Genomic DNA, 27,550 nt, shown 5'->3' with positions numbered 1-27,550 from the left:
TGTAACAACTTATGTTCTAGCTTATGAATTATATCTTTGTGATTGGCGTGTTAGCTGTCCTTCTGTTCTAATGAAAGAACGGCATCTTGCTAGATCATCAGTTTCTTAAAGCATCAGGTTACCATAACTATTCTATTATAAGCATATTCCAAGATTTATATAGATTTTACATTATCAGCTTAATTGTGGCCCTTTGGGCCACTGCTACAAAGAGGGAGAACTACACGAAAAATAAGCGGTGTTTCTAAAATATGCCATGAGGTGCACAGGGTACATGATGGTGGGGGGGGGAGTGCTTGTGTAGCAGGGTTCTCACAATCAAGTGGTATATAGAATCATAGAAACTAGAGTCAGAAGGGATCCCCAAGGGTCATCTAGGCCAACCCCCTTGTAATGCAGGAATCTCGGCAGCTGAAACATCCCTGAAAGATGACCATCCAACCTCTGCTTTTAAAGACTTCCAAGGAAGGAGAGTCCACCACCCAGTTTGGATGTTGAACAGCTCTTAACTGTCAGCTATATAGCCATTTTAAGTGTGTGTTTTAAGTGAAATATACCATGTGACAGAGCCTTATGGGAAACTCAATGTACATACCGTACAGTATTTTTTATTTTAAAAAATGGTTTTTGTTATGTATTAAGTTAACTGCAGTACTCCTTCTGGCCACTGTGGCTGCAGTTCTTACCCTGCCCACTGTTGCTGCAGTTCTCACTCAGGTCCACAACATGCAAATGAAGGATTGAGAGTGCTGTTCACGGATTGGGTAGCTAGGGGGAGTTTGTTACTGTTGTAAGTTAATGAGCACTATATAAGCAAGTCGGCTAAGCTACTGTTCAGTCCAGGACTCAGAGCTGAAATAAGGAGCTGGATGTTTGAAGAGTTGTCTTCCATCTTTCCCACGATTTAACAGTTTTTTTAAGAAAGGAATCTGTGTGTGTGCGCGTAGATTCCACCTCAGAAACATTCCCCTGAACGTTTATTAAGAAACCTTTCTTGTCACTTGAAGCCATGAGTTCGAGTCCTGCACCTCCAGAGCGGGGAAAAACAAAACAAACAAGCGCCACTCCCTGCATTTTGGTGGCGAACCTCTTCTTTGGTACTCGCCTTGTCCTATTAAGTGGGCCAATTCTTGCCATCCCTTTCTTACGATAGAGGTTCGTAAGGCACCGGTGAAATGAAAAGGCCATTGTGGGCTTTAATGCGGCGGCGCAACCCCACAAGGGTGGCTCTTTTAGGGGTTTGGGGGGGTGTCGCCTTTCCCAGGGAGCGGCGGTCGGGAGGCGCGACTGCGAGGGCGGGCCTGTTCGGCAGACAGAGGCGCCGGGGAAAGGCCGGCGCTTCCGCCGAGGGAGGCGGCGCTTTCCTCACCGCAAGGCCGCCCAGCGGTTTGCTCCTCCGCCCCCTCAGGCCCCGCCGGATACACCGCCTCTGGGGGAGGGAGGGAGAGCGCCCAAGATGGCCGCTCCCGCTGTGGGGCAGAGCCCCGAGCAGCCGTCGGTGCTGCTCCCGCAGCTCTCCATGGATCTGCTGCAAGTGAGTGAGGGCGGAGGGGGCGGCTTCGTGCGCCGCTTTCTCGAGGCCCGGCTTCGTCGGCTGCTTGCCAGCTCGCAAAACGGGGCTCGCTCTCGGGCTGCGGCTCGGGAAGGCGAGAGAAGGGGGTCCTGAGGCCGTAGGAGCCCCGGCGGGTAATCCTCGCCGCCGCCGCCGCCTCGGGGCAGCGACCGCTGGCTGACGTTGGGACTCCAGGTCGGAGAGCGGGCGGGCGGGCTGGGTTGTGCTGCCCGGGAGGGATGCGAAGGGGCCTGGGGTCGCTGTGGTTTTTTGGAGGGTGGAGATGGGGACGGGATGTGATTGCGTGATTTTATGAAAGAACAAGTTCGAGAGAAAGAAAAAAAAAGAATAGGTTTAGGACCTTTCATGGAGTAGAATGGTGGACGTGTCTCCCTCGCTCACATTCACACAAACGCACGCACGCACGTGTCTTCTTCCCCTATCTTCTCTCAAGTTAAAACCATGCTGGTGCTGCGTTTACTACTTGGTCTGTGGCTGCATCCTGAACCCCAGCCGTGCCATTACTAAGCCAAACCTTTAAAGGGTTAGGTCTTTTTTTTTCCTTTTGTGGTTTTTCAAGAGAGTGTTGAGGCGTGCTCGTTTTTTGGTTCGGTTGCTTGTTTCGCGAGTCATTCATGTCTACGCGTTTTTATATTTCGAACCATCCAGTGGTTCTCAGATGAAGGGTGGAATGCAAATTTAATAAATAGGTAAAATAAATAAAAATAGTGTTTTGTGAGATAGTGCTGAATGAAGCATTTGCCCATTGTTCCATTTCTCATATCCCACTAAGTTATGGCCCTATGCAAATTGTGTTTTTTTATATTTAATGACTAAAATAATAATAATAATTTCTGTACTGCCGTTCAGCCAAGGATCACAGGGTGGTTATTGTTGTTGATGTTGTTATTTAATTTCTGTACCCTGAAGGTCTCAGGGCAGTTCACATAAAATATCAAATACATAAAAATCAAAACAAAAACAACAACCCAATTTAAAAAAAACCCAAAAAAGAGCTTACGATATAAAAACTCATAAATGCATAACATAGTGACAAACAAAAACAATGCAGCAACATTCCCCTTTAGCTGTGAATGACAAAGATGAGTAATGTTTGGACAAGTAAGTGTGTCTAAGGAAATATTGACCATCATTACTAGTAAGATACTGTACTGAAAAACCTTGAAGCATCTTTCAGTACACTTTGGGGACTGAATGTATTGTCAGCAGCATATAACTTGGTTGTATAGCTGGCACCAAATACCTATAATGAAAGTTTGTTTATTATGTGAAGTGGTCATGTGTTTCCCTAAGAAGAAATAATATTTAATTACCTAAATATTTCTTATAGGCACACATTAAAGTTGAAAATGAAGATGATGTACACTTCGTGTCTTTTAATCGCAAAGAAGCACCCTTTGTGAAAGTTAAAAGTAAGTTCTTTCTTTCCCCCCATTCATACCTGATGGAATTTCTTTCAATAGAAACTTATTTCATATACAGTACTGCAATCTACATCTAAGTATGTTTGTGATTAAAATTCGGAGTATTTTGAGTAGGAAGCTGCTGCCCTGCAACTTTCTATTCTAAAGTTTAGTCCATGTGAAAGTAATGATAAGTTTATATAAATTGCACAATTAGGTATTGTAAAAACTTGCCTATTCATTTTTAACTGACTGAGCTATACTGTGGGGTAAGGGACTGGCGTAAAGGCAGCCACCTCCTATATTCTGTCATCACTGAATTGGAATAGGAAAACCCACTGCTCTGAAAAACACCGAATGGAGCAACCCCACCAGTGCCTACCAATCATGGGCCATGGAAGTGACAAGACCCATGCCAGACAAAAGCAAACCATTGATTATAATTGCATGCAAACCAGGTTATTACTGGGTTTTGTTTAACAATCCACAGTTCCTCAGGTTTGACACCACAGGGAAATGTTGTTTGTTTAAAAGTACTGTAGATGTGTTATCTTTGTAATCATGCAGGATATGGGGAGCAAGTTAACCTAGGGCTCATGCAGGCTCATTCATGTGACGGGAAATAATTGTTCCCCATTACATATGAATTGGCACAGCGAAAAGGGCCTGAGCAAATTTATGGCTGTGCATAAAAGCCAAATGTATCCTGGCTGGTAATTGTGAACGTTTATAACTGCTTTTGAGTTTTTTTACAATCAAGTGGTATAGAAATTTTATTAAATAAATGAATGAAATGAAATACAGTATCCATTTAATTTTCTGTTTTATAACAATTAGGCCCCTCCTGTTAAGATCTGACAATCTGAAGGCAACCAAATTCCAACTCGCTTCATTGTTGAAGTGACTGATCTCAGGCAGGATGGTTTAATTTATCACCATGTTGAACAGCACTTGATGATACGTGTAAGAACTCTTTTGTCATAGGCTAACAAACTACTATTTAACCCTGTGCAGAGTCTATAAACAGCAGAAAGCCCCGCTATGATGGATCATTGGTTCATTTGACCAGGAGATTCATGGACCTTGTCAAAGTCTCACCAGAAGGTGTTCTTGATTTAAATGAGGTATCTCGGACACTAGGAGTGCGGAAGCGAAGAGTGTATGATATCACAAATGTGCTGGATGGAATACATCTTATTCAGAAAAGGTCCAAGAACCTTATCCAGTGGGTGTAAGTTGATTTTCCTTTATGGCTTTAAAACAAGAGCTGAGATCTTGTGTTAATTAAGCGCAGTATTACTCTGTACTCTGTCTGTTGCATATCAGACAAGTGGCATCACTATTACCTTTTTGGTGGCTATCAAAGACCTTCCTTTCCCAATAAGCCCAAGTAAAGATTTTTATCCCAGACTGATTATGTACTGGACTTCAAATTGTTTGTTTTTATACATGTTTCATTGTTTCTGTTTTTATAGTTGAATCACTTTGGGATGTTTTATGAGAAGCAATTCAGAAATTATATAAATTATCTTAATTGAGTAAAATGGCTCTTGTTTGTACAGTACATGGGTATTTGATTGCAGCCTTAATTGCACTACCTTATGCAACTCATATTATTAAACAAAGGTAGATTCAGTATATAATACACAAATATAACATATAACACACAAATACATAGTCTGATCCTTTGCAGATGTTTGTGAGCTTAGGTGTGCCAAAATCTGCAGAGAACTAGGCTATTAGTCAGTATTCTCTAAGACTTGGCATCGTTTTATGAAACATGTAGCTGATAATTGATAAATGTTCACTTCCAAGAGTTGACCATGTTCTTACCAAAAGCTTTCCTCTAGATATTGGTATGTAATGCAATGCTGCTTCTTTCTTTAGCGTGTGTGTGAAAGTCTAAAAAAACTTCATATTCTATTTTAGTGGATCAGATATTAAGCAAATTACTATCAGGACACCAGAGCATCAAAAGTTAAGAGATGAACTTTATGACTTAACAGAAATGGAAGAAGCATTAGATGAATTAATCAAGGACAGTGCTCATCAGTTGTATGATTTAACAGATGACAAAGAAAAGGCAAGATATCCTTTTTCTTAAGCATTTGTAAGAGTTTTGACTTGCTGGCGTTGAGCAACCGAGATTAAAATAGCACTAGTAGTACTTCATATGAAAACATACATTCTACTGCCATTGAAATTCCTTAACAATCACGTACACTAGCTTATGTAACCTATCAAGATATCCGTAGCATTCAGACATTTCAAGAACAGATTGTTATTGCAATCAAGGCTCCAGAAGAAACCAAAATGGAGGTACCAGCTCCTAAACAAGTAAGTGCATCCTGGCATGGTTTAAATCACCTGGGTGGGGTTGGATGGCAGTTTAACAGACCTAGCTACACATGTTTTAAGGTCAAACTTAAGGTAGGGGCAGGCACTTGAACCAGATCTCCTCCCTGAGTGGTATCATGTTCCTCTCCCACCCCACCCACCCGCCAACCTGCCAGCCTCAAAAGTAAAGTAAGGTTATAGATGAGCAGCATCTATTTGAGACCCTTCTCAAACTTTTTGTGTGAAAAAACAGTTTGCTGTCCAGGACCTTAACTTGGTTTTCTCAAATATGTCAAGGCCTTGAGTTTTGCAACATCTCTACCTTTTATGGCAATGTTTACTGCAGCATGGGTCCAACCCTGCTCTCAGCCCTGTGTTGGTGTCTTGCAGGACTGCATAGAAGTACGCATCAAAAGCACAAAGGGACCCATTGATGTTTATTTATGTGAAGTGCCATTGGAGGATGCAAATGCTGATGTTTTGAAAAATATGGATAACATTTCGTGCGAAAGTAGACAGGCAATGGATGATTATGGAGGTAAACATGGTAATGAAATTGATGCTTATAAAAAATGACATGCAGCAGTTACAAGTTTCCTGCTCCTTGGAAATTTGGTTAAAACCTGTTAGGCATCAATGCATGTTGTCTGCTCATCTACAGGAATCTTAACTTTTTTATTTTAATGATTTCAGTAGAATTAATAAAATGATTAAGGAGTTCAGGATTGGTGGCAGTTCAACATCTGGGAATAAAATAGAAGCTCAGTATTGAGCCTCAGTGGGCAGACAGAAGCTGGGTTAGAAAGTGCCACCCCAATCTAAAGTTTTAGTTTTAAACATTACAAAACGCTTAGGTTACATTAATATCTGTTATGCTTGTGAGTTTTCACTGCTCAAGTATACCCCACTGGTTTCAATGTGATTTAAAGCACGAGTTGTTTTTGGATGTTACCCCCATACCAAAATATGTTCGGCAGATTACCTGAGTGTGGTTTGCTATTCCAGTATATTCCTTTTCTTCAAATGGCTTGTCTTTTGTGTTCACCTCCACAGTGAGCAATATCAGAGATACGAAGAACTGCTAGACTACTGAGGCATTTGATTACTGAACTTCCACTTCATGGACTTCCCTGGATGTGCTTCATGGAGGGCCAGTGCAGGCACCACAAATTTCTGTCTCAACTACAGTTAAGAGAACAAGAGCAGGCACTGGATTTGCGGGCTCTGCCTTGAGCTAATATTTCCCCCCTAACCTTTCCTTTGGCACAGAAATTGAGGGTAAAGTAGCATCTTGCCTTCTCCTTTTCATGCTGGTTTTGCTCTGGAATAATGTGTTCACAACTAAATGATGAAGTTATACTGTGCTGTCATGGGGAAAAAAATCCTTAAATTAAAAATCTGAAAACGTGGATTAGGGTTGTCATTTTATACAGGTCTTGTGTGCCGCATATTATAGCCACCCTAAACCATTTCATGTGTCATTAAACAACCTCTCTTTCATCTTCATACATGGAAGTGGCAATGAACATGAAGCTGTAATCAACTGCTTAATAAAAAAAAAGTTACCTCTTCAGGACTGACCCTGGAACAAAACATGCTCAGTAAGGGACCATTTTTGAAGAAATGCACTTTAGTTCTGAAGCTGCGCTGTTGCCCAGTGGAATTGTTAAACCATTGTTCCACTGTAAAGATTTGGAAAAATGAAATGTTTCGAACAAGACTACAGAAAACAAGGTATTTTTGTTTTCATTAAATGGATGTTGTTCATGTGATATGCCTTGAGCTCTGTATGAAACTGGGTTGAAGTCCTGAAGAAGCTGAAATTGCTTGGTTCATGTGTATATATGTATATTATGTTTAAATGGTTATCAGTGGAAATTTGGGCTGCCTCTGTACAGTAAAATAGAAATAAACACTAACTGATAAATATTACACATACAAAGCATTTTTCATTTTTGTTTGACTGTGAAGCTCCATTAATTTAGAGTTGTTTCAAGCCTTTCATGTACAAATTTATAGTTTGTGAACTAGAGCAGGAGCTGTCAGAAGGTAAATTGAGATCTATCAGATGAGTTTGGGGTGACCCAGCCCTGCCTAATTAGGCTGCAGAAATGAAGGAAATGGGGAGGGGGAGAGGGAGAGGATAGACCTGGAATGGTTTTATATGAAAGCGCTATCTTTGTTCCCAAATTCAAAGCATCCACCACTATTCTGCACTTGGCAGCAGCTCGTGGATCTTGGGTTTCTTGGAAAAACATTGATCCTATACACTTGAAATCTGCCCTCTCCTAAATTAATACATTACAACAGGGATGTTTCTTGTCATAAATGAAGCAAAGTCTTACGCATGTTTACTACTAATAATAATAATAATTTTATTATTTATATCCCGCCTTTCTAGCTGGGTTTCCCTAGCCACTCTGGGCGGCTTACAGCATATCTAAAAACATAATGAAAACATTAAGCATTAAAAACCTCCCGACACAGGACTGCCTTCTGTTGTGTCATTCTTTATTTCCTTGACATCTGAAGGGAGGGCGCCACTGTCGAGAAGGCCCTCTGCCTGCTTCCCTGTAACCTCACTTCTCGCGGTGAGGGAACCGCCAGTAGACCCTCAGAGCTGGACCTCAGTGTCCAGCCTGAGCGATGGGGGTGGAGACACTCCTTCAGGTATACTGGGCCAAGGCCGTATAGGGCTTTAAAGGTCAGCACCAACACTTTGAATTGTGCTTGGAAACGTACTGGGAGCCACTGAAGATCTTTTAGGACCAGTATTATATGGTCTCTGTAGCCACTCCCAGTCTAGCTACTTGGAAGCAAGTCTCACTACGGTTAAGGGAGTTAAGTACATGGAATTGCAGTTTCTCTTTTTGCATGCAGTATTGAAACATAACTGCTGTACAACAGTGTGTGTGTTTTTCTAACGTGGTGCATAATTAACATATTTCATCTTGTCTCAAATTTCAGAAATGTAGGAGTACTACAAATTGGGTTACCGAGTAGTCCAATCTCAGTTTGTCCTGGGCTGGAAAAGAGGCTTTGGGTTGTGTGGAGGCATAATCGTTCACTGACGTGGCGCTCTCCTGTCAGTCCATCAAATGTGTGGGCTAGTGGAAGTGCCTGCCATCAGCTGACATGCCAAAATGGGAGGCAAGGCGGATCTAGCTTCAACTCTGTTAGATCCTGAGGTGGCTCCATTGTCGGCTGCTGGTGGCATTGGTCCTGATCGCTCTAGTTCCAAGGGAAGTCAACGAACAGGGCCAAAGAACACAGAGACTGCACCACCTTATAGTTTTGTAACTAGTAATATAAGTTCTCTGGGTTGTAGCCCAGTAATTCCTTCCATAAATAATGTTAATAGAAGTACAGGTTATGGACTATGCCATGATCTGTGTGCTTAAGAAGTAATGGTTGGAATTCTACTTCCTTGCTCAGCTCTCCAAACTGGAACAATCAAGTTTCCTGGAGCTGCATTTTCATAGGTTGGTTGTAGAACAGGACTTCCGCAGCCTATGTTTCCATTTGGGAGAATCCTGGACTTAACACCCATGAGTTCATTTGAGAATAAGTAATTACCTTGGCACCTCCTCTAGTCGTTCCCAGATTTTGCTGTCATAACATCCCACAGAGCCTTGGTTCTGCTTGCAATAGAGGTTTTGGTAGCTTAAATTTCTCCATTCCATCCCTCCACCCTGTTCTGTTCCTATTACAGTTCATACGGCTTGAAGTTAAATTTTGGCTAGAGAAGAGAAACTGTCTTGCATGTTGCGTTGATCCGCCATATATGATGCCAGTTAAACAACCAGAAATTGAATCTATGCGAGCCTGAGATGATGCTAGTGAGTACCCATGGTGTTCTGCAATGGAACATCTGAACAGATGTGGCATATGGGAAGCATTCATGAGTCCTACATAAGCAGGTGGTGGCAGTAGCCAGGGGACCTTGCCAAATGCAGTTCTTGTGGAGGCTCCAGAATAGAGAAACCTTCTTCATTGTAGCCAATTTGCTACTGGAATATGCTGTACATGGAGTTGCTCTCACCTCCTGGCCAATGTTGGGTGCTCAGTCATATATTGCAGTCTGTTTTTGAACAAATATATCAGTTGCTATCATAGTTTGCTTCCTGGCTGAATTCAGTCAGCCGATTTAAGGTATACAGTAAACCTTCACAGTACAACATAAAACATTTTAATTGTACGTTACCAAATGTTATGAGTGATTAGCCTTCGAAATGAAAAGCGATGGGGGAACAGAAGCCAAACTTCTGCAGATCGTTCAGGTCAGAAGACTAGATCCCACAACATTGTGTTTTCTATCATGTTTGTGGAGCAACTAGAATAAAACAGCCTAAGGAGAAGCTCACTAGAGACATACGACACAGACATATATGCATGTATTTGGTTGGAATTTCATCAGAAGCTAGAAGGGCTTCCGCCTAGGAAATGTAGGGAAAATATGGTGCTGTAATACCTTGTGTTTTTAAAGTGAGGATTTCTTTCTGTATTTCCTGAGGAAGTTTGGACATTAATATTAGTCTCTCATCTACTGCTGTTGCTCTGGAGACGTCGACTTTCATAATTGCATATTATATTAGGTTGAATTCAAGGTACTGGTACTTACTTTTAAAATCCCTTCCTGGTCTGATACTCACACACTTTAAGAGACAGAGCTTTCTAGTTTAGTCCTTACAGTAGTTTCAGTCAGCTGCCCAGGCCCTGTTACTTCACAGCGGTAGAATGATAGAACTGTAGAACTGCAAAGTTGAAAGGGACATCAACTGCAAGGGCCTTTATCGCAATTACTCCCAAATCCTGGAATGTCGCCCTGTGAGAAACTTGGGGCTGTTGTGCCCATGACTTTCTGAAGAGTGCAAAACTTGCCTTGGCAGCCAATCTGGCACATTGACTGACTCTGCTGTATAAATCATTTTACAAAATCACAGTTGTCGTGTAACAATCTGCTTTCTTACTCCAGGTGGCAGTCTTGTGCTTTTGAGAGGAATCTGACTCTCCCTTTCTATGCATTACGATGATTCTGGTGGTGCTTCTGTGTTTTTGTTGAGATAGCCAAATGTTTGTTTTGAGCGTGAATTTAGATGACACGCTGATAAATCTCTGCAGTCAAGTGGTTATTACTTCCTATTTTAAAAGGCAAAACGGGTACAACTTCTACCAGAGACAGTAAAAAAGCTGAGCTTGTTCCCCACCCTGGGTATTGGTGATAGCTGTCAACTCTGCCTTTTTTTTTTGCGGGAAACTCCCTTATTCCAAGCCACAGCTGGCAACTTTCCCTTTTTCTGTTGGAAATTCCCTTATTCCAGCGCCATTTCCTGCTGCTATCCTGGATTGTTAGATATACCGTAGACTGTCCCCAGGACGGGTGAGGCTGCTGATCCCTTATTTTCAAATCCGAAAGTTGACAACTATGGATCTTAATCATCTTCCCATATGCAGCCCTAGGGATGTGAACGTTGGTTTAACTGTCACTGGGGGACCTTAATTAACAGCTGCTAAGCAGAGGCTGAAGTATGCGGAAGAATAGAAGAATATGCACATTCTGGTTTAAAATTTTAAGCAATTGGCTGGCGCTAAACTAGGGGAGCCAGAAGAAGTGAATATGGCTGGGTGCTAGTCAGCCAGGATCAATCAGCATTGGCTAGTGTTTGGTGTTGGACACCTAGAATAAGAAGAGGAAGAGGATCAAGGGAAGGAAGGCTGAATGGCTTGGTGGCCAAAGGCTTGCTGGTGGCCAAAGGCTAGCTGAAGAGGGCAAAACATATTTACAGCAGGGTCAAATTTGTTTACAGAGCTGAGTGGGGAGAAGTAGTGAGTGAGTCAGTCTGCAAATCTAGGCTCTGGTAGGAAAGCCAGAGCTACTATAGATTCCATGATGATGCAGCAAAAACAGATCTGCGCTTCAGTAGGTTGATGATAGTGGTTGAAACAGAGGCTTCAACAAAATATCCTAGTAATCGTATAGTGTTGGTGAGGCTTAAGTGGGGTGGAGGAAATGCAAGTGCAAATAGGAAATGAGTTTTAATAAGGTTCCTCAAAACTGTCTTGTTTTAGTAGTGGTGTAAAATAAAGCTTTGGTATTTAAAGTGACAGTAGCAAGTTGACCCATTTAGAGAGACAGCGCTATATTAAAGTCACCACATAAGCTTGTGCCCTACCTCATGTTGTAATAAATAAGCACTGATATATTTGTTGACCCAGGTGGCGCTGTGGTTAAACCACTGAGCCTAGGGCTTGCTGATCAGAAGGTTGGCGGTTCGAATCCCTGTGGCGGGGTGAGCTCCCGTTGCTTGGTCCCAGCTCCTGCCAACCTAGCAGTTTGAAAGCACGTCAAAATGCAAGTAGATAAATAGGAACCGCTACAGCGGGAAGGTAAACGGTGTTTCCAGTTCCTCTGGGGTTAATTCTTACCTGAATAACAGCAGCTTGTATATACTGTATCCCAAGGGAATACATTTTTTTGCATACCTTCAACTGTACATAGATATACACGTCATTTTCAATGCTATACATGTCATGTTCAATGCTATATAATTCACTTACATTTATAATCATATTGTACTACTTTGGTTATGTGTTTAATAAAATATTTAATTCTTGCATTGCGAGAAACGAAGATTATGGTGAAAAGTGAAAAACATGAATTGCAAAACAAAAACAAAAACTGGAGCTTACAGAACAAAACCGACTTCAGATATGAAATCAGCACGTTGAAATTGGGTTAGAACAACTGCAACAAAACGCAACAAAAATTTTGTTCTGCAGGGTTACATTTTTACTACCCGGTTTCGGTTTAAGATTTCAGCTATGGTGTCTCAGATTGTAAGAATGCAGCTGGAAGGCAACACAGAGATGTCCAAATGTTCTCTGGATTCTAAATATATCAAACTTTCTGGAAATGTAGTTGCTTGGAAATCAACAAATGACAACACAAACTGCTTGCATATAGCTCGGCTGAAAGTATGTGTTTTGCTTTTTGTTTTGTTCCCTCTGCTGTCTCTACAGCAGCAATGAGTTAGATGATTCTCTCAAAAGTATAAATCAAGCTGGAGTGATGTGAGCTAAGATGGGATTTTTGTATTCATCTGTAAAATTAACAGTGCAGTTTTCAGCCAACCACACCCAGAGAGAGAGAGCATAGTAGAACCCACATATATATATATAGTATCAACAAGCAAGTGGATAAGAGTGATCCAGCACATTGTGTACTTGGACTTTTGAAAAGCTTTTGACAAAATTCCTCACCAAAGGCTCCCGTGTAAATTTAGCAGTCATGTGATAAGAGAAGAGGTATTCGTATGGATTGGCAACCGGCTAAAAAAACAGGAAGCTGAAGGGAGGAATACAGAGACAGCTCTCACAATGGAGGGGTGTAAACGGCAGGTATCTATTCTGAGGGAAGGTACTGGGCCTATGCTTTTTAACTTGTTCACAAATGGCCTGGAGAGATGGGTAAGCCAATGCTACAGATAAGCCCACATTATGCAGGGGTATGAAAAACAAAATGGGATCATGAGGGGCTCCTAAAGTATTTCTCTAAACCAAGTCCATGGGCATTAACATGCCTAATGCTATTAAGTGTAAGTAAGTGTAAAATGGGAGGGGGGCAATAAATCCTACCACATATAGATATGCTGATGGGAGCTGGACTGGCAGTATTTATTTGTTCAGGAAAAGGATGAAGACAGCAACTGTCCTATTAGTGACCTTTTGCAAGCTGCTATGCAAGTTTTTTGGCTAAATAACTGGGTAAAAATGCTGTAAATAAATAAATCTTGGCGTCATGGTGGATAGCCCCATGAAAACATCAACAACGCAGTGTGTGGCTGTGTATAAGGCAAATTTCATGCCAGCGATAACCAGGAAAGGGATTTAAAACAAAAAATGCCGACATTGTAATAATCCCTTTATACAAATCTTTGGTGCTTGGAATACTGTATCTCTTGTTCTGTTTGGTGCACCTCAAAAGGGATACTCTAGAGCTGGCAAAGATGCCACCAAAATGACCAGGGGCTAAAAAGCAGTGCTTATGAGGAAAGGTTATGGAACATACAGGACTTTTTACTTTACAAAACAGGCAAGTAAGAGGGTGTGTGAAAGAGGGGTCTTGAAGTCATGAAAGTTATGAAGAAAGTACCAGGAGAAGGATCTCTCTCATAACCCTAGGACCTGCAATCATTCTGTTGATTTGGGGGGGGGGGGGGGTTCAGGAGACACTAAAGTATTTATTTCACCTTGAGTGAGAGGCAAGGAAGGCCTCCCAGGGTGAGAGACTGGAATAAGAAAGAAAAGCTCCCAGGTGAGAGCTAGGAGGGTCCATCACTTTCTGGGTGAGACAAGGGCTTAGAGTGGCCTTTGAGAGAGTTTACCATACTTTCTTTTCTCTGTTTTTACTTAGTTTATTTTATTTTATCTTATTGCCTTATGAAAAAGCTTTAATAAAAATATTATTTAAAACAAAAATTCATCGCACAGCACATTGTTTTAACTATGGAATTTGCAACCACCAAATGTAGTGATGTCCACCAATTTGGTGTCTTTTAAAAAGGGGTATCAAGATCATGGAGGATAAGGATCTTAAAGTCTACTGGCCATGATGACTGCATACTACTTCCAGAATCTGACACAGAATGCCCCTGAAAACTTGTTTCTGGGAAACGAGAAGCTGAACCAAATAACACAGCACGATGGCCAATAACAATGGCACTAAACACTATTTCTAAAGTAATACAAATAACCAATCAGTGACTACAGTTTCATATGAGCACTGATCCAGAGCATATTTTCTACAGCGTTTATATATATTTACTTACATGTAAGATTGGCTTGTTAAGAAATTGAACTGCATCCTTCTCATATCAATTCTTACAAGTCTGGCTGATGAAGAATTGATCAAGATTGGCTGATGAAGCATTGAACGAAACAGATTGGTTATCCGGAAACTGTTCAGCGATATTTGGTGACAGACTATGTATATATCCAACTTTTGAATTATTCTACTGCGACTGGCGAAGAAGATTTAGAGACTTTGGTTGCAATTTATGATCATTTGTATTACCGTAGTTTATAAATAGTGTTTAGTGCCATTGTTATTGGCCATCGTGTTGTGTTATTTTGTTCAGCTTCTCTATATTGCAACACAGGGGTCTGTTTACGGGAAACAAGAGAAGGCTATTGTGCTCAGGTTCTACTTGCAGCCTTCCTGCAAGCATCTTGGTTGGCCTTTTGAGAAACACAACACTGGACTCAATAAGTCTGATTCTGCAGGGTTGCTCTTACGTTTTGTGATCTCCCTCCTACTGCAGCCCCATAACTCATTGTTTGGGTTACGAACTTAATTCGTTCCGGAGGTCCGTTCTTAACCTGAAACCGTTCTTAACCTGAGCCATGTTTTCACTAATGGGGCCTCCTGCTGCCGCCTTGTTGCTGGCACATGATTTCCGTTCTCATTCTGGGGCAAAGTTCATAACCCAAGGTACTACTTCCGGGTTAGTGGAGTTTGTAACCCGAAGCGTTTGTAACCCGAAGCCCCACTGTATAGTTTCTTATATATAGTTTAACATTGTTCTTCATTGGGGTAGTTAGTCCACCTTTGGTCCCTACCTGGCACTTGGCTCTCATCTTTGGCTCCTAGAAGCTGTCAGCATGCGGCAGCAGCCACACCCTGAGAACGTCTTCAACTGGACATATCAACCAGGTGAGGGTAGCCACAATGAGTGGACGAGACCAATAGTGGGTCCAACAGTCAAGAAGGTGGTTTGTGATGAGCTGTAGAGGGAAGTGAGGGGCAGGTGGGGCTCATCAGCCTGGGAAGGTAGGCCACCTAGAGAAGGAAAACTCTGGTGCTAAACCTCTGCTGCCTTGTAGGATATCTGCAGGAGAAGAAAAGGCTCAGGAGCAAACCCTACACAAATCCCGAGTGGAGTGCCTAAAACAGTTGGATGGTGCCTTTTATGCCTCCTTCCAGCAACTCCTGTAGCCAAACTGCTGCCACGCGTATTGCTATGCTTTCCTTTGGACCACATCAACAAGGCTGGGAGGATGGCTGTTTGGGCAGCCCAGGACCTCCATGCACACTGCCCAGGCCTGGGGAGGTCACTTGGTACTGCTAACATACTGGTTTGATTTCACCCGTGGAGGCGCACTCCATTGTCTCTTGAGACAGACGGATGCCAAAGACTGATTGCTTCTGAACTTTCAGCATGTGCCCACATATTTCCCAAAATATATCTGCAACTGCAAGTGCTCTGCTGTACTGTTCTTTTTCACTGAAAGTCAATAGCATGCCTGCAGCTTATATGTATTTCTGAGGAATCATGGAATACACACAACTATGTGTTTGATGTTCTTATGCTCCAGCAGAGTTCTCCTCTTGGCTTTTGGTGGCTCGGACTGAGCAAGGGGATCAGGGTTCCAGGAGCCACAGTCAAGAGCTAGGCTGAAGGTTGAGTTCCAGAGAAAACAACAATATGAAACAAGTCACAAGGAACCTTAGCATCAAGTTGCTCAGACTGACACACCAAGCAAGCCTGAAGTAAGATTTATATAGGGTCTACCAAGCCGCTACTCAGGTCTTCTGGTGCAGCTGGGCTGCCTTCAGGTCATTATGTGAGTTGCACTACAGCACAGCAAAGATTAGGCCAGTAACTCAGTGGTTTAGGAAATAAGGTGCAATGGGTTCTGCTGCTAATAATACCCTGATGGTGTAGTCGTAGTGCTTGCAGAAATGGATGCAAGGTTCTTAAGTTCTGCACCTGCTTGGGGTAACTTTTCTTTTAGATATGCTTTAGCACCAGAGGCATGGAGAAGCTGGTGTGCAGATACACCCAGAAACTTAGGAAAAGAACCCTTCAGGGGTAGCAGGGAAGCATTCTTAACACTCTGGTCTGGGGATATTTTTGTCCCTGCAAGCGTGATGGACGCAGCTTCATGTTGGCAGCTTTAAAGGCAAATTATTTGGCTTGGGTACTAGTTTGATCGCTTTTTCTAACTTTACTGCCAAGGTTTGTTTTTTAAATGTTCATCTGGAACGGAATTATAGTCTACTGGCTGTCCTGTGTGACCTTGAGCAAATCAGGTGGTAACTGATTCCCTGCAACGAACATGCAAATTAAGGACAATTGCATGAATCTTTTGATCAGAACCATTGTGAGGCCTACTAATTAAATTTCAGTCTGCTTTTCAGTACTGCAGTTTTACTCATTATAAAAGTGGCAAATTAATTAATCTGTAATTGTGCCAGACCAGACTCCATTCACAAAGCAAACACATTACTGTGTATTTGCCAGGCTCCGCAAACTATCCGAGTTAATGCAAAACTTGTCAGCTACTGTTTTTGCATCCTGCCCTTGTGCACTTCCAAGGCCCAGGGCAGTCATTCTATTTATTCCTGCACCAAGCCAGTCAAACTGAGACAGTATCGTTCCAAAAGGCACCCAGTGGGCTTCAGTCCAGATAGTTTCAAGTTTATATATATAATTTCATTCTATTCACTGGCATTCAACTAATAATGCAGTATGCCGGTCAGTAACTGCTTACAATTTACATACAGAAACAGTAACTATTGCTTACGAAATCTTCCTTACGTAACTGTCTGTGTAACAAGAAAGACGCATTAAGGAGGAGGCAGGCAGTGAGGAACTGCCATCTTCCCTCACGGCTACTTTCAACAGCTGGGATAGGCCCCTCTTCTGGAGACAATTATGACCAACTGCATTGTGAGGAAGAACCCCATTTGCTTTGGGTGTGATGTTATCAATTTGGGCCACATTAGCCTACCTGCCACAACAAAGTGGCAGATTCTGTCTAGCTCTCAGACATGCCCTGTAAGTGCAACAACAACTGGCTGTATTACAGCAGTTCCAGGAGCTATGTCACCATGATTTTTTCTCAGAGGCGGCTAAGGCCTGTTTGTGTTTTTATAATGTGACCAGCCCCTTTCCATTCAAGGTGGTCATTATAAATTCTTTATAAATTAGAATGCTGTGCCTAAGTTTTATTGTTTTCGTTTTCCTCCCCCATTCTTTTTTCTTTCATGTCTTTTTGATTGTAAACCTGAAGATAGGTACTACTGTATGTTATTTTTATTGGTTTGTGAGTTGCTGTGGAAACTTTTCTACCCGAAGACCAGGGTAAAGATAAAAGTAAAGGGACCCCTGACCATTAGGTCCAGTTGTGACCGACTCTGGGGTTGCGGCACTCATCTTGCATTATTGGCCAAGGGAGCCGGCGTACAGCTTCCAGGTCATGTGGCCAACATGACAAAGCCACTTCTGGCGAACCAGAGTAGCACACGGAAACGCTGTTTACCTTCCCGCTGTAGCGGTTCCTATTTATCTACTTGCATTTTGACGTGCTTTCGAACTGCTAGGTTGGCAGGAGCTGGGACCGAGCAACGGGAGCTCACCCCGTCGCAGGAATTCGAACCACCGACCTTAAGATCGGCAAGCTCTAGGCTCTGTGGTTTATCCCACAGCGTATAGACCAGGGTATAAATATATAAATAAGTAAATAAAATTAACTGCCAAGCTAAACCTATACTAGGAGAGGTAAATTCAGCAGTGTGGGTTAGAGCCTCGTGTTGGGCAAAAGATTCCTGCATTGCAGGGATTGGACTTAGATGACCCTCATGGTCCCTTCCATCTCTACAGTTCTATGATTCTACTACTGACAACGAATGCTGTTGGCATCTGTCTGTCTTGAGAGACAATGGAATGCACCTCCAGGGATGAACTTGAAACCGTGTGTTAGCAGTACTGAAATGACCTCTCCAGGGTCACATTACAAACTGTGAAGTAACTGCGATTGCTACAAAGCACAACTAGATTGTATGATTGCTTGAAAAGAAGATTAACGCCCAGGGGTTCAAATTCTGGACCAGGAACCCTGAAACATAGGGGAGAAATGATTAACTGCTGTGAGAACATAAAAAGGCACTGGGGATATTCTGTGGCCAGCAACAACTATGTAAGGAAATGAACTACCGTATTTAATGTCTGCCCTTCATGTCAATACCTTTTAATATTTAATCATCTTTAAACGGAAGATTCTTGCATGTAGCAGTCAACTGCATCACACATTATGTGAGAATCTCTACACAATGACATGAGATCCGAGTATGTACACACAGAAGTTTTCTACTCAGTACACAGGGTGGAATGAAACAAAAAATAATTAACTCTAGCATTATGCATACTTAATTCAAAGTCAGAAGTGGCTTCTGCTGTGCAAAGGTAGAGAGAATGAGATTGTTTGAGCCTCCGTTTATTGTATTCTGGAGATGAGGATTACAAATTGAAAGAATGCATAACAGGGGTTTTAAAATCTCCCGTGGCACTGTATTGGAATGTTTCAGGAAAGAAGGGGAGAAAAAACCACCCCAAGAAATTCAACAGATACAGCTTCTTCATCTACCTGATGCTTGGAAAAAGCTTCTTTTTTGCATTTCTGTATTCATGCATGTGTTTGAGGCATAGAAACCAAAACCAAAAATAGGAGGCAGTCACCACAGTAGAGAAGTTGTAACATAAAAACTTTATTAGGGCCAAAATTCACAATGTGGTATGTGATTACAAAGAACCGTTCCTAGGGTTGCCATATTTTGAACTAGGGGCCTTGTAGCTATAACTATTAACAGTAGTTTGATCTCCAGTAAGGAGTACATGATCATGTTTAAATCCATGCAAATAATGTATTTCACTGGTAGATCTCCACAGGCTGGTCCTTTTTGAAAGGCACAAAAGGAGGCCAAGATATGGTCAGTTGGCAACCATGACTCTTTTTCAAACTACAATTTCTACAGACTCTCTGAAGAAGCAGATGTTGAGATATAAATATACGACGACTCAACAGGACCCACCTATGACATCATCTACTCAGCCAATCACCTTTCTTCTCTCTGTCCCCTTTTGATTTGAAGCTTGCTCAACAGATGACAACTGGCAGTTGACTACTGGTGCTTGAGGGTTCCAGTATCCAGGGGCGTAGCAAGGGTGTGTGTAGGGAGCGGGCTGCCCTGGGTGCCACCCTGGAGGGGGGTGACACTCGGCGCCCCCAACTCCCAAGCCAAGCCCCGCCACCCGGTAAAAGGCCTCGCTCAGCGGCTGGCTGTTCGCTCAGCGGCTGGCTGTTTGCTCACTTGGTCGGCGTGTGCTTTGCTTCTTCCTGCTGGGGCAGAGGCGAGGGGAAGGCCAGGAAGAGGCATCAGCGGCGGTGCTGGAGTGGCGCCGCCGGCAACCCGCTCCATAGCACGCATGCGCAGTGTCGCTACGGAGTGACGCCGCGCATGCGTGCTACGGAGCCGGTTGCCGCTGCCAGTATTAACTTTATAAAAATGATCATTGCCTTCCTTTTATCTTTTCTATGCTGAAAGCCCTCTTTAAGGTAAGAGACAAATAAAAGGAAGCAGGTCCTTATGCAGCACATGGTTAAACTATGGAATTTGCTTCCACAAGAGGCAGAGATGGCCACCAACTTGGATGGCTTTAAAGAGAGAATAACAGAAATTCACAGAGAAGGGATCTACTACCGTATTGGCACTCCCCCCCCCCCCCAATTTCAGACCCTGAAAAGTTAAAAGTGTGATTTATATTAGCGACCTTTTACCATATGCTGCTGAAAGCGGCTGGGGAGCACGGGCCACCAACCAGCTGGGAGGCGAGTACACAGCTCCCCCAGCCACCGCTAAGCATGTACCATGCAAATTGGTTTTGTGGAAGTGGGAAAAAAGGAATTTTGATCTAAAATAACTATTTCCCCATGTTTTTAGCTGCAGCACCAGTTACCAGTTGTACCTGAGCTGAGTAGTGACAGTGTTTTTGATGACAGTGGAGATGATAAAGGGGATGTTGAAACCTTTCCAGTCTTGGCGGTGGCTGGGGGAGCTGCGCGTCCACATCCCAGCTGGTTGGCGGCCCTGCTCCCCAGCCGCTTTCTGCAGCACATGGTAAAAGATAGGCTTCCCATCAGTGGAGCAAGCCAATTGGTTCCAATACTCAGTTATTAGAAATATCAGAGATTCTATCTATATACTCATAGCTGTCTTTTTCATTGCATGTGACAGATCTTCATCCAGGGATTTATAAACAAATTCCAGGGCAAAGGTAAGTAGATGAAAGCATATATCTGAAGACTTTTTTGTTTCCTCAGCAGAGATGCCTTGCTGCTCCACAGAATGACAAGCTCTGGAAGAACTGGGTAAGCTTTTAACTTAGTAATGCAAATACATGCACACCAGATACAGGGATGATCCAGAGATATCAAAGATATTCTTAGCTCTTGTCCTGTTGCATTGCCCACCCACCCCACATCTCTTCCTCTGGCACTTGAGGCAGCTAGATGACCTGAGAGGGTACATGTGAGGCTTTGAGCAGGGTTGGGATTCTGGAGATGCTGTGATAGCTGCAGGAGAAAGTAGAAGAATAACCAAATAAACAAAAATACTTCACAGTGAGTTTATTTACTTTCACAGGGACTTACTTGCAAGTTAGTGTGCTCGGGATTATATTGGAAACATTTCAGCCTATGTGCATATAAAGTAACTTTAGAGGTTGATGTGTTCACTAGAGGTAAGCTTGCCCATAGAATAAAAATAGCAATAAATGAAATAATGGAAGAAACTTATGCTTAAACAGCAATATCATTTAATCCATATTTTGGTACTACATGGGTAGTGCAGTATGAGTAATTAGTGGAATAAATCTGGGTGCCCAATGGGAAACCAATGCAACCTATTGGAGATTTAGGAATTAACAAGCTATCTCTTAGTACCCATTGCCGATGTACTCCTACAGTTCCTACACATTATTATTATTATTATTATTATTATTATTATTATTATTATTATTATTATTATTACAGTATTATTAAACCTACCTTAATGCAGGGACCCAGGTGGTGCTGTGGGTTAAACCACTGAGCCTAGGGCTTGCTGATCAGAAGGTCGGCGGTTCGAATCCCTGTGATGGGGTGAGCTCCCGTTGCTTGGTCCCAGCTCCTGCCAACCTAGTAGTTTGAAAGCACGTCAAAATGCAAGTAGATAAATAGGAACCGCTACAGCGGGAAGGTAAACGGTGTTTCCATGTGCTGCTCTGGTTTACCAGAAGCGGCTTTGTCATGCTGGCCACATGACCTGGAAGCTATACGCCGGCTCCCTCGGCCAATAATGCGAGATGAGTGCGCAACCCCAGAGTCGGTCACGACTGGACCTAATGGTCAGGGGTCCCTTTACCTTTACCTTAATGCAGCTGGGAATTCTTTTAAAACCCCATTTGCTGATCTTTCCTATGGGCAAGTCTGAATTTGTGCCAGAGCTGAGCGGAATTTTCCTTCCAATACCAGAGCTGAGTCCTAAAAGACAAACCTAATGAGGGGACACAGCGGAGCGGCATTATGGATCTACTACTGCATCCCAAGCTCTACTTGTTTGTGCTAGCCAGTATAGAAATTGGGTGGGGGCATTTATTATTTCCTTTTTTTTACTGTGTGATGAGCCCCCTTGAGAATGCTGCAGGGCTTTGAACCCAGCAGATCCAAACCCATCAGCACCTTGCCCTATCTTTGAGATCTACCGCTTGCGATCACTGACGGTAGCTTGATTTATTTACCAGACTTCTTATCCGCCCATCACTGTATTTATTTAACAAAATTAATGTACCTCCCTGTTGCCATAAAACCTCTAAGCAGAAGTATTGAAATTATAAATTGTATTTATATTATTATTATTATTAATTGGATTTAAAACAGTAGTCCCAGGCCTCACCCCGCAATCTGAGGCTTGGTGACCCCCCCCCCCTCAAATCAAGGTGCGTAGTCCGACCCCAAGTTATTTTGGTACCTGCTGATGCATAAAAACCCCACCAGAGCCTCCTTCTAGGAACGAACAAGCCATACATTAAATTAAATATAGCCGCTTGCCGCCCTCTCACGACACTCCAAACCAGCCTCGTCTGAGGAGAGCCGGCTCGCTTTAACCCGGCAGCAGGAGAAGCTTCGCTTGGCCGTTGGGCAAAGCGGGGCAAACCGTTGGCGGGCACGAGAGCGGCCAGCGGATTCAATTTCTGCCCCCTCCCTCCTCGCCCTCGGGAGCTTTATATGGTCTTGCGTGCCGCCGTCGCGCGAAGCGCCGCTCCAGGGGCCGCCTCCCGGAGGCTAAACGCTCTTGCGCTGCCCCCGCTATCGCGTTTTGCGTGTGTCCTGTTGCGCGCGTGTGTGTCCTCTCGCTCCCACACCGGGCAGTGAGTTGGGGAGCGGAGGTGGTTTTGCTGAGTTGATTGAGTCAGGCAGGCAGGCAAGGGAGTCACCCTGCTATTTCGGATCGCCTGAGGGCACGTTTGTTGCTCCCCCCCCCACACACTTCCATGCCTGCGCCTCAGCCGGGCGCGCATCCCCAGCCCGCTTGCGCGGCGGGGGCAAGATGCGCGTCAGCATGCAACCCCTCAGATTCCTCCCGCCCCTCCCTCGCCGCCAACCGACCCCCACCCCATCTCCCCGCCTGAGGTAAAAAGTCCATAGTTAGAGCCGGTGACTGGCTGCCCAGCTATGCGAAGGCCGAGGGAGGAGGAGGAGGGGTGGGTGGGAAACCCCTCCTGGCCATTTCCTCGCCTCCCTCGTTCGCTCGCTTGCCTGCCTGCGAGCGGGGCTCGGGCGAGGAGCGGAGACTTGTGGGTAACGAGGAGGCCATAGCCGGAGCAGCGATAGGAATAAGTTCCCTGAGGCGGGAGCGGGGAAATGGTGGCGCGGTAGCTCCAGTGAAAGGGCAGGAACTTGGAAGGGAGTGTGTGGGGGACCCCTTGAGTGACAGAAGCGGAGAGAAAGAGAGGAGCCCGATCCCAGCGAGGCGGGCCTAGCGCTCCCTCCCTCCCTCCCACGGAGGAGGAGGAGGAGGGGGGAGGAAGCCGGGCTCCTCCGCTGCTGGCTTCCCTTTTTCCCTCCTTCCCTCCCTGCTCTCGCCTTTCCCCCCTCGGTTATTGACCTGGTGCAAAAAAGCCGAGGCGGCGTGGGGGCCCCGGCCGTGACTGGTTTTCCCGCCTAGTCAGGGGGTGAGGGAGGCGGCGGCAGCAGTTTCCCGCGGGAACCGGCCCTCCCCTCCCCTCCGCCGCCCACCTCTGCGGGCCGTTCATGCCTGGGAAGCGGAGGTGGCGGCGGGGGACGCCAAGCGGGCGGGTGGAGCGGCGGCGGCAGCGCCCGCCCCAATCGGGGGACGACGAGGAGGCGGTGGTGGTGGTGGAGGAGGAGGAGGGCGAGGGTGGCCGCGGGCGCCCCGCTCTCTGTTGCTCCTGAGGCAGGCAGGCCTGGCCGGAGCGGGCCGGGACTGAGCGGCCCCGCCGGGTCCCCTTGGGCCGCTCCTTAGGCCCTGAAGCAGATACCTACCGGCGGCGCTGGCGGCGGAAGGCGCTCCTCGCTTGCTGCTGCCGCCGCCCTCTCGTCCTACTGCTGGACAGCCGTCCCCGGGCTTCCCTGGGCACCCGGGGAGGGAGAGGAGAAAGAAGGTGGCGGCAACGAGGGACCCTCGGGGAACGGGAGAATGAACCACCAGCAGCAGGCGGTGAAAATGTCCGCTTCGCCGCCGTCGCCGCCCGAATCCGGAGGAGGGATCTCGGGGCGCCAGAGGAAGCTGGAGTCCATGATCCGGGACCCCAGGTCTCCAGTCAATGTGGAAAGTTTGTTGGTGAGTTCGCCGGCGGGAGAAAGAAATGCGAGGTTTTGGAACGGTAGCTTCATGTGGAGGGAAGGGCAGGGATGGGAGAGAAACTTGTGGGTTGGGTTGTTGTCGTTTGGGGGGGGGGAGAATAGGATTTTATTTGGTGGGGGTGCCTAGAGTTCGACTCCCGCGTTTTAAGTGACTGAAGAAAGAGGCTGACCGCCTTGGGTGTATGGGAGCCTGGATCCCACTTTTGCTTTGGAAGGGAAGAGTTGGGTGGGGGAGAGAGGATGTAACGAGGCACGGCTTTTTCGCTATGGGGTGGTTTGCGAAAGGGTCCTGTTTAGATAAAGCAAGGGTTAATAATCGCTGTCTGTGTCCTCTTCCTCCCGCCCCCCTCCACACACCCCAAAATCTTGCGGCTGTGAGGGATTTTTGGTTGAGATACTTGATTGGATGGACGGTACAGTTCTAATGAACATTCTTTTCTTCTTCAGGGAGGAGTGAAGGCGGGGAAGGGTGCTGGCAGTCGTGTTCAGTTTGGCCTGATGAAAGCTCTCCCCACCACCACCCTAGAAAGTTGAGAAGGGGGATGGGTGGGAGAGAAGTAAAGAAGAAACATGCCATTGAGGGTGCAGGCAAGGGTTGTGGAGAGAGAAACATTTATGTTCCATAGAGTAACTTTTTGTTTACTCAGTCTGGGGTGGTTAGGAATGATTCTCACATCATTCCTGAATATATTTATTTGGAGGGTGAAGTCGCAGCTGAGCTTACTTCTCAGTGTTGGTTAGGGATGCAGGGGTTCACTTTCATCCTAAACTTTCATACTGGACGTTTCATTGAATGATTTGCAAATAGTTTGGTGTAAATCTGCCTATGTCCATGATTCATGTCAGTGTCATCTTTGATCCTTTTGTCTTTGTCTTTCCATTAAACTTTGTTAATGGGAAACCAGTGTTGACATTCTGCTTCCAAGCACTGTGCAGAGTACTCAAAAATTATGGACGTACTTTGGGAATATCTATTTGGGGAAGGTTGTTTAGTAGGAGTTATTAACTTCATAAGCTACATAAACATAAGCATTTCTTTTTAGCCTTATGTCTTCGCAAAAAAACCCCCAAAAGCCTTTCCTTTCCATTGGAAAGCCCATTAAGGAAGAAATATAGGTCTGAGATTTTTCCATTTCTAAACATGTGGTGTGAGTGGTACAATAAGCAAGGTATTATAATATATAATATAAGAAAATAGCTTTTGGAATATCACATACCTCATTCCTCCTCTTGGAGAAAGAGGAATGGGATTTTTGTTTCTGTTCCAAGAGTTTCTCTCTGCAGATTATTTTTTTTTGGGGGGGGGAGAAGCAGCTGGAGTCATTTGCAAAAATGACTCAGTCCTGCTTGGCCAAAGTACAGGAACTGACTAAACTGTGTGTGTGTCTGTCTATGCCGGAGGCAGTAGGGATCTATGCTTGTTACAGACCACTCCAGGGTATACTGATGGTATTCATGACACTTGAAAAGTATTGCAGAATGTTTCAGTAGGCTATGCTTGTGTTCAGCAAAGAGTGCTGCTTCTCAGTATCCAGTCTTCGTGTGCTTATTTTCCTTTTCATTTAGTGAGCCTTCTGGCTGCAGAAACAGTTATGAGAGTAGATAACACAAATTTCAAATAAATACTCAATTTGGGGATGACTCTTCCTTCCCTCGTCCAACAATTCAATCTTTTACAGTTGTAAATTGTTGGGCTGTTGTATGAGTAGGACCTTATATAATCAAAGTGAAGTCATTTCAAGTAAACTTTTTTCATACATGTATATTTATTTATAAGTTGCCATTTGTTTGTACATGTATAGCTGCTTTTCATCTGCACCTGTGTCAGTTTTCATCTAGTAACTCTAGTAGTAGAAAGGACGGTTGTGTGTTTACTTTTATTATATGTAATTTGTCAGTATAGCCCTTTTCTGTGTATGACATTGTTGATACCTATGGCCGAGACTTTGACGTATTTAGCAAATGAATAAACTCCCAACTCTGCTATTTGTGTGGTGAGGTTGCATTTTCAAGGTGTATTAATTCTCAATAAAAACTGTATTGCTGTATTTATAGGAATATTTATAGTCAGTGCCACACAAGATGTTACGGTATACCGCCAGCTTGATCCTAACGAAGTTCAAACCTGTCTAAGTTTTTTCATGCACTTTGGCTAAGTATAAGCAGAAAGAAGTCTTGTTCTAGTTGCCATGGGCAGTCTAGGCACCTTTTTTGCAGTGGCATTTATCACCATTGTTGTTATTCATTTCTATACTCTTATATTTTAAAGAAAAAACTCAAAGCGGTTTACAACACATTAAAACATCTAATAAAACAATCCAGAAGAAAACAAATTCAAGCTTCAAGGAAAATATTTCAGATCCTTCTCTAAGTGACATTTTGCTTTCCTAATATTAATTTAATATAGCTGCCCCATAGCAGAAGTACTCTAGGAAGCCAGTGTGGTGTGGTGGTTAGAGTGTCTGACTGAGATCTGGGAAACCAGGGTTCAAATCCCCACTCAGTCACAAAGCTCACTGGGTGACCTTGAGTCAATCACAGCTTCTTAACCTAACTTACAGGGTTGTTGTAGGGATTAACTGAGGAGGGGGATTAATCATGTACTCTTGGAGAAAAAGGTGGGATATAAATGCAATACATAAGCTCTTCTGCTTTCCTGCTTCAAAAAGATGGAGATGTCAGTCGACAACCTGGCATTTGGAGATCTCCACGGGGCCACAATTAGACCTGTGCCAGTCGCAAAATGCACCTGGTGTCAGGGGAATTTCAAACACTGGTCAAAATGCAAGGTCTGACCTGCTGCACAATGCCTCATCTTGAAGATAGGGTTTGATCCAAAGGCATTACCGTATTTGTTGTGGTAGATGGGGAAATGCACTCCCAATCTGATACTCAACAAATATACTATTTTGGATCTGATTACTTTTTTTAATAGAAAAAGTTATCTCTTTATGAAAGATAATAGGAATCCCTACCCCTATTGTGCAGACAGACCAAGGGTGAGAGAGTAACTTGCCCAAGAGCATGGTGTCTATGAAATAAGAGTACAAGCCTAAGTCCACTCTGAATTTCTGTATGGCTTCCAGTACTTCCTGTTGAGAAGATTGAAGGACCCAGCTCATAAAACTTGGCACTCAAACAAAACTCACATAAATTGTGATTGGTAACTTCCTGACATATTTTTATATTGCTTGGGAATCTACAAATATTTACATTTAATATCAGTGGTATGCAAGGCCTTAAATTGGGGTTCAGGAAGCCCCTTGGTGCTTATGAGAATGGAATGCAGCTGCATTGAGAGGTGGGATTTTTTCCTTTCCCTTTCATGGCCGGAGCAGAGGTAACTTGTTAAATAAAATATAAGGAGAACATGGGCTAATGCAAATGATGGTAATACCGGTAGTAAGAATGTATTAAAGAAATTGAGGGTGTTGCCAATATAGTGGGAAATCTGCCTAGTGTGTGCCACAGAAATTAGGTGAGGTTTAGTAACAAAGTTTTTTCGTATGCAGATTGGAGCTAATAAGTACAT

The 27,550-nt window shown here is 44.0% G+C and overlaps 2 protein-coding genes and 1 long non-coding RNA gene across 19 annotated transcripts in view; 2 read left to right on the top strand and 1 right to left on the bottom strand.

Moving 5' to 3' along the window:
- The first annotated feature begins 1,431 nt into the window (after positions 1-1,431).
- On the top strand, positions 1,432-7,245 carry E2F6 (E2F transcription factor 6). 6 transcript variants are annotated; one of them, XM_088665729.1, is made up of 7 exons: positions 1,432-1,534; positions 2,904-2,985; positions 3,991-4,201; positions 4,906-5,065; positions 5,200-5,313; positions 5,704-5,860; positions 6,367-7,245. In XM_088665729.1, the coding sequence occupies exons 1-7, from the start codon at positions 1,457-1,459 to the stop codon at positions 6,396-6,398; spliced, it is 834 nt and encodes a 277-aa protein (XP_088521855.1). In that variant the 5' UTR covers positions 1,432-1,456; the 3' UTR covers positions 6,399-7,245. The 6 variants fall into 6 exon arrangements, with proteins under 6 accessions (XP_088521855.1, XP_060128464.1, XP_088521854.1 ...); XM_060272481.2 differs by having other exon boundaries at positions 3,991-4,207; positions 5,704-5,851; XM_088665728.1 differs by having other exon boundaries at positions 3,991-4,207.
- An 11,597-nt stretch (positions 7,246-18,842) lies between these two features.
- On the bottom strand, positions 18,843-23,809 carry LOC132591883 (uncharacterized). Of its 3 annotated transcripts, none has more exons than XR_009557308.2 (3): positions 23,698-23,809; positions 21,202-21,330; positions 18,843-20,727 (listed from the first exon to the last, which is right to left on the bottom strand). It is a non-coding gene; the product is annotated as an uncharacterized LOC132591883 (long non-coding RNA). The 3 variants fall into 3 exon arrangements; XR_015948882.1 differs by lacking the exon at positions 23,698-23,809 and adding an exon at positions 22,163-22,393 and having other exon boundaries at positions 20,512-20,727; XR_015948883.1 differs by lacking the exon at positions 23,698-23,809 and adding an exon at positions 22,219-22,349 and having other exon boundaries at positions 20,512-20,727.
- Positions 23,810-23,851: 42 nt separating this feature from the next.
- The window catches only part of ROCK2 (Rho associated coiled-coil containing protein kinase 2), a 76,091-nt gene continuing 72,392 nt past the window's right edge, over positions 23,852-27,550 (top strand). For all 10 annotated transcript variants that reach the window (XM_088665725.1, XM_035109844.3, XM_035109843.3 and 7 more), the window contains exon 1: positions 23,852-23,995. In XM_088665725.1, the coding sequence (XP_088521851.1) occupies positions 23,852-23,995 (144 nt within the window). The remainder of the gene's footprint in view (positions 23,996-27,550) is intronic.

The sequence above is a fragment of the Zootoca vivipara genome, chromosome 3 (genome assembly GCF_965207765.1).
Source record: "Zootoca vivipara chromosome 3, rZooViv2.hap1.1, whole genome shotgun sequence".
Taxonomy (NCBI): domain Eukaryota; kingdom Metazoa; phylum Chordata; class Lepidosauria; order Squamata; family Lacertidae; genus Zootoca; species Zootoca vivipara.
Note: the sequence above shows the minus strand (reverse complement) of the source record. Positions and strands in the feature narration are given on the sequence as shown.

Excerpts from the sequence above, each read along its gene's own strand:
- E2F6 (XM_088665728.1), top strand. The coding sequence starts at position 1,457 with ATGGCCGCTCCCGCTGTGGGGCAGAGCCCCGAGCAGCCGTCGGTGCTG. Across the intron at positions 4,208-4,905 it reads AAGAACCTTATCCAGTGGGT|TGGATCAGATATTAAGCAAA; the intron begins GTAAGTTGATTT and ends ATTCTATTTTAG. Across the intron at positions 5,314-5,703 it reads AGGTACCAGCTCCTAAACAA|GACTGCATAGAAGTACGCAT; the intron begins GTAAGTGCATCC and ends GGTGTCTTGCAG.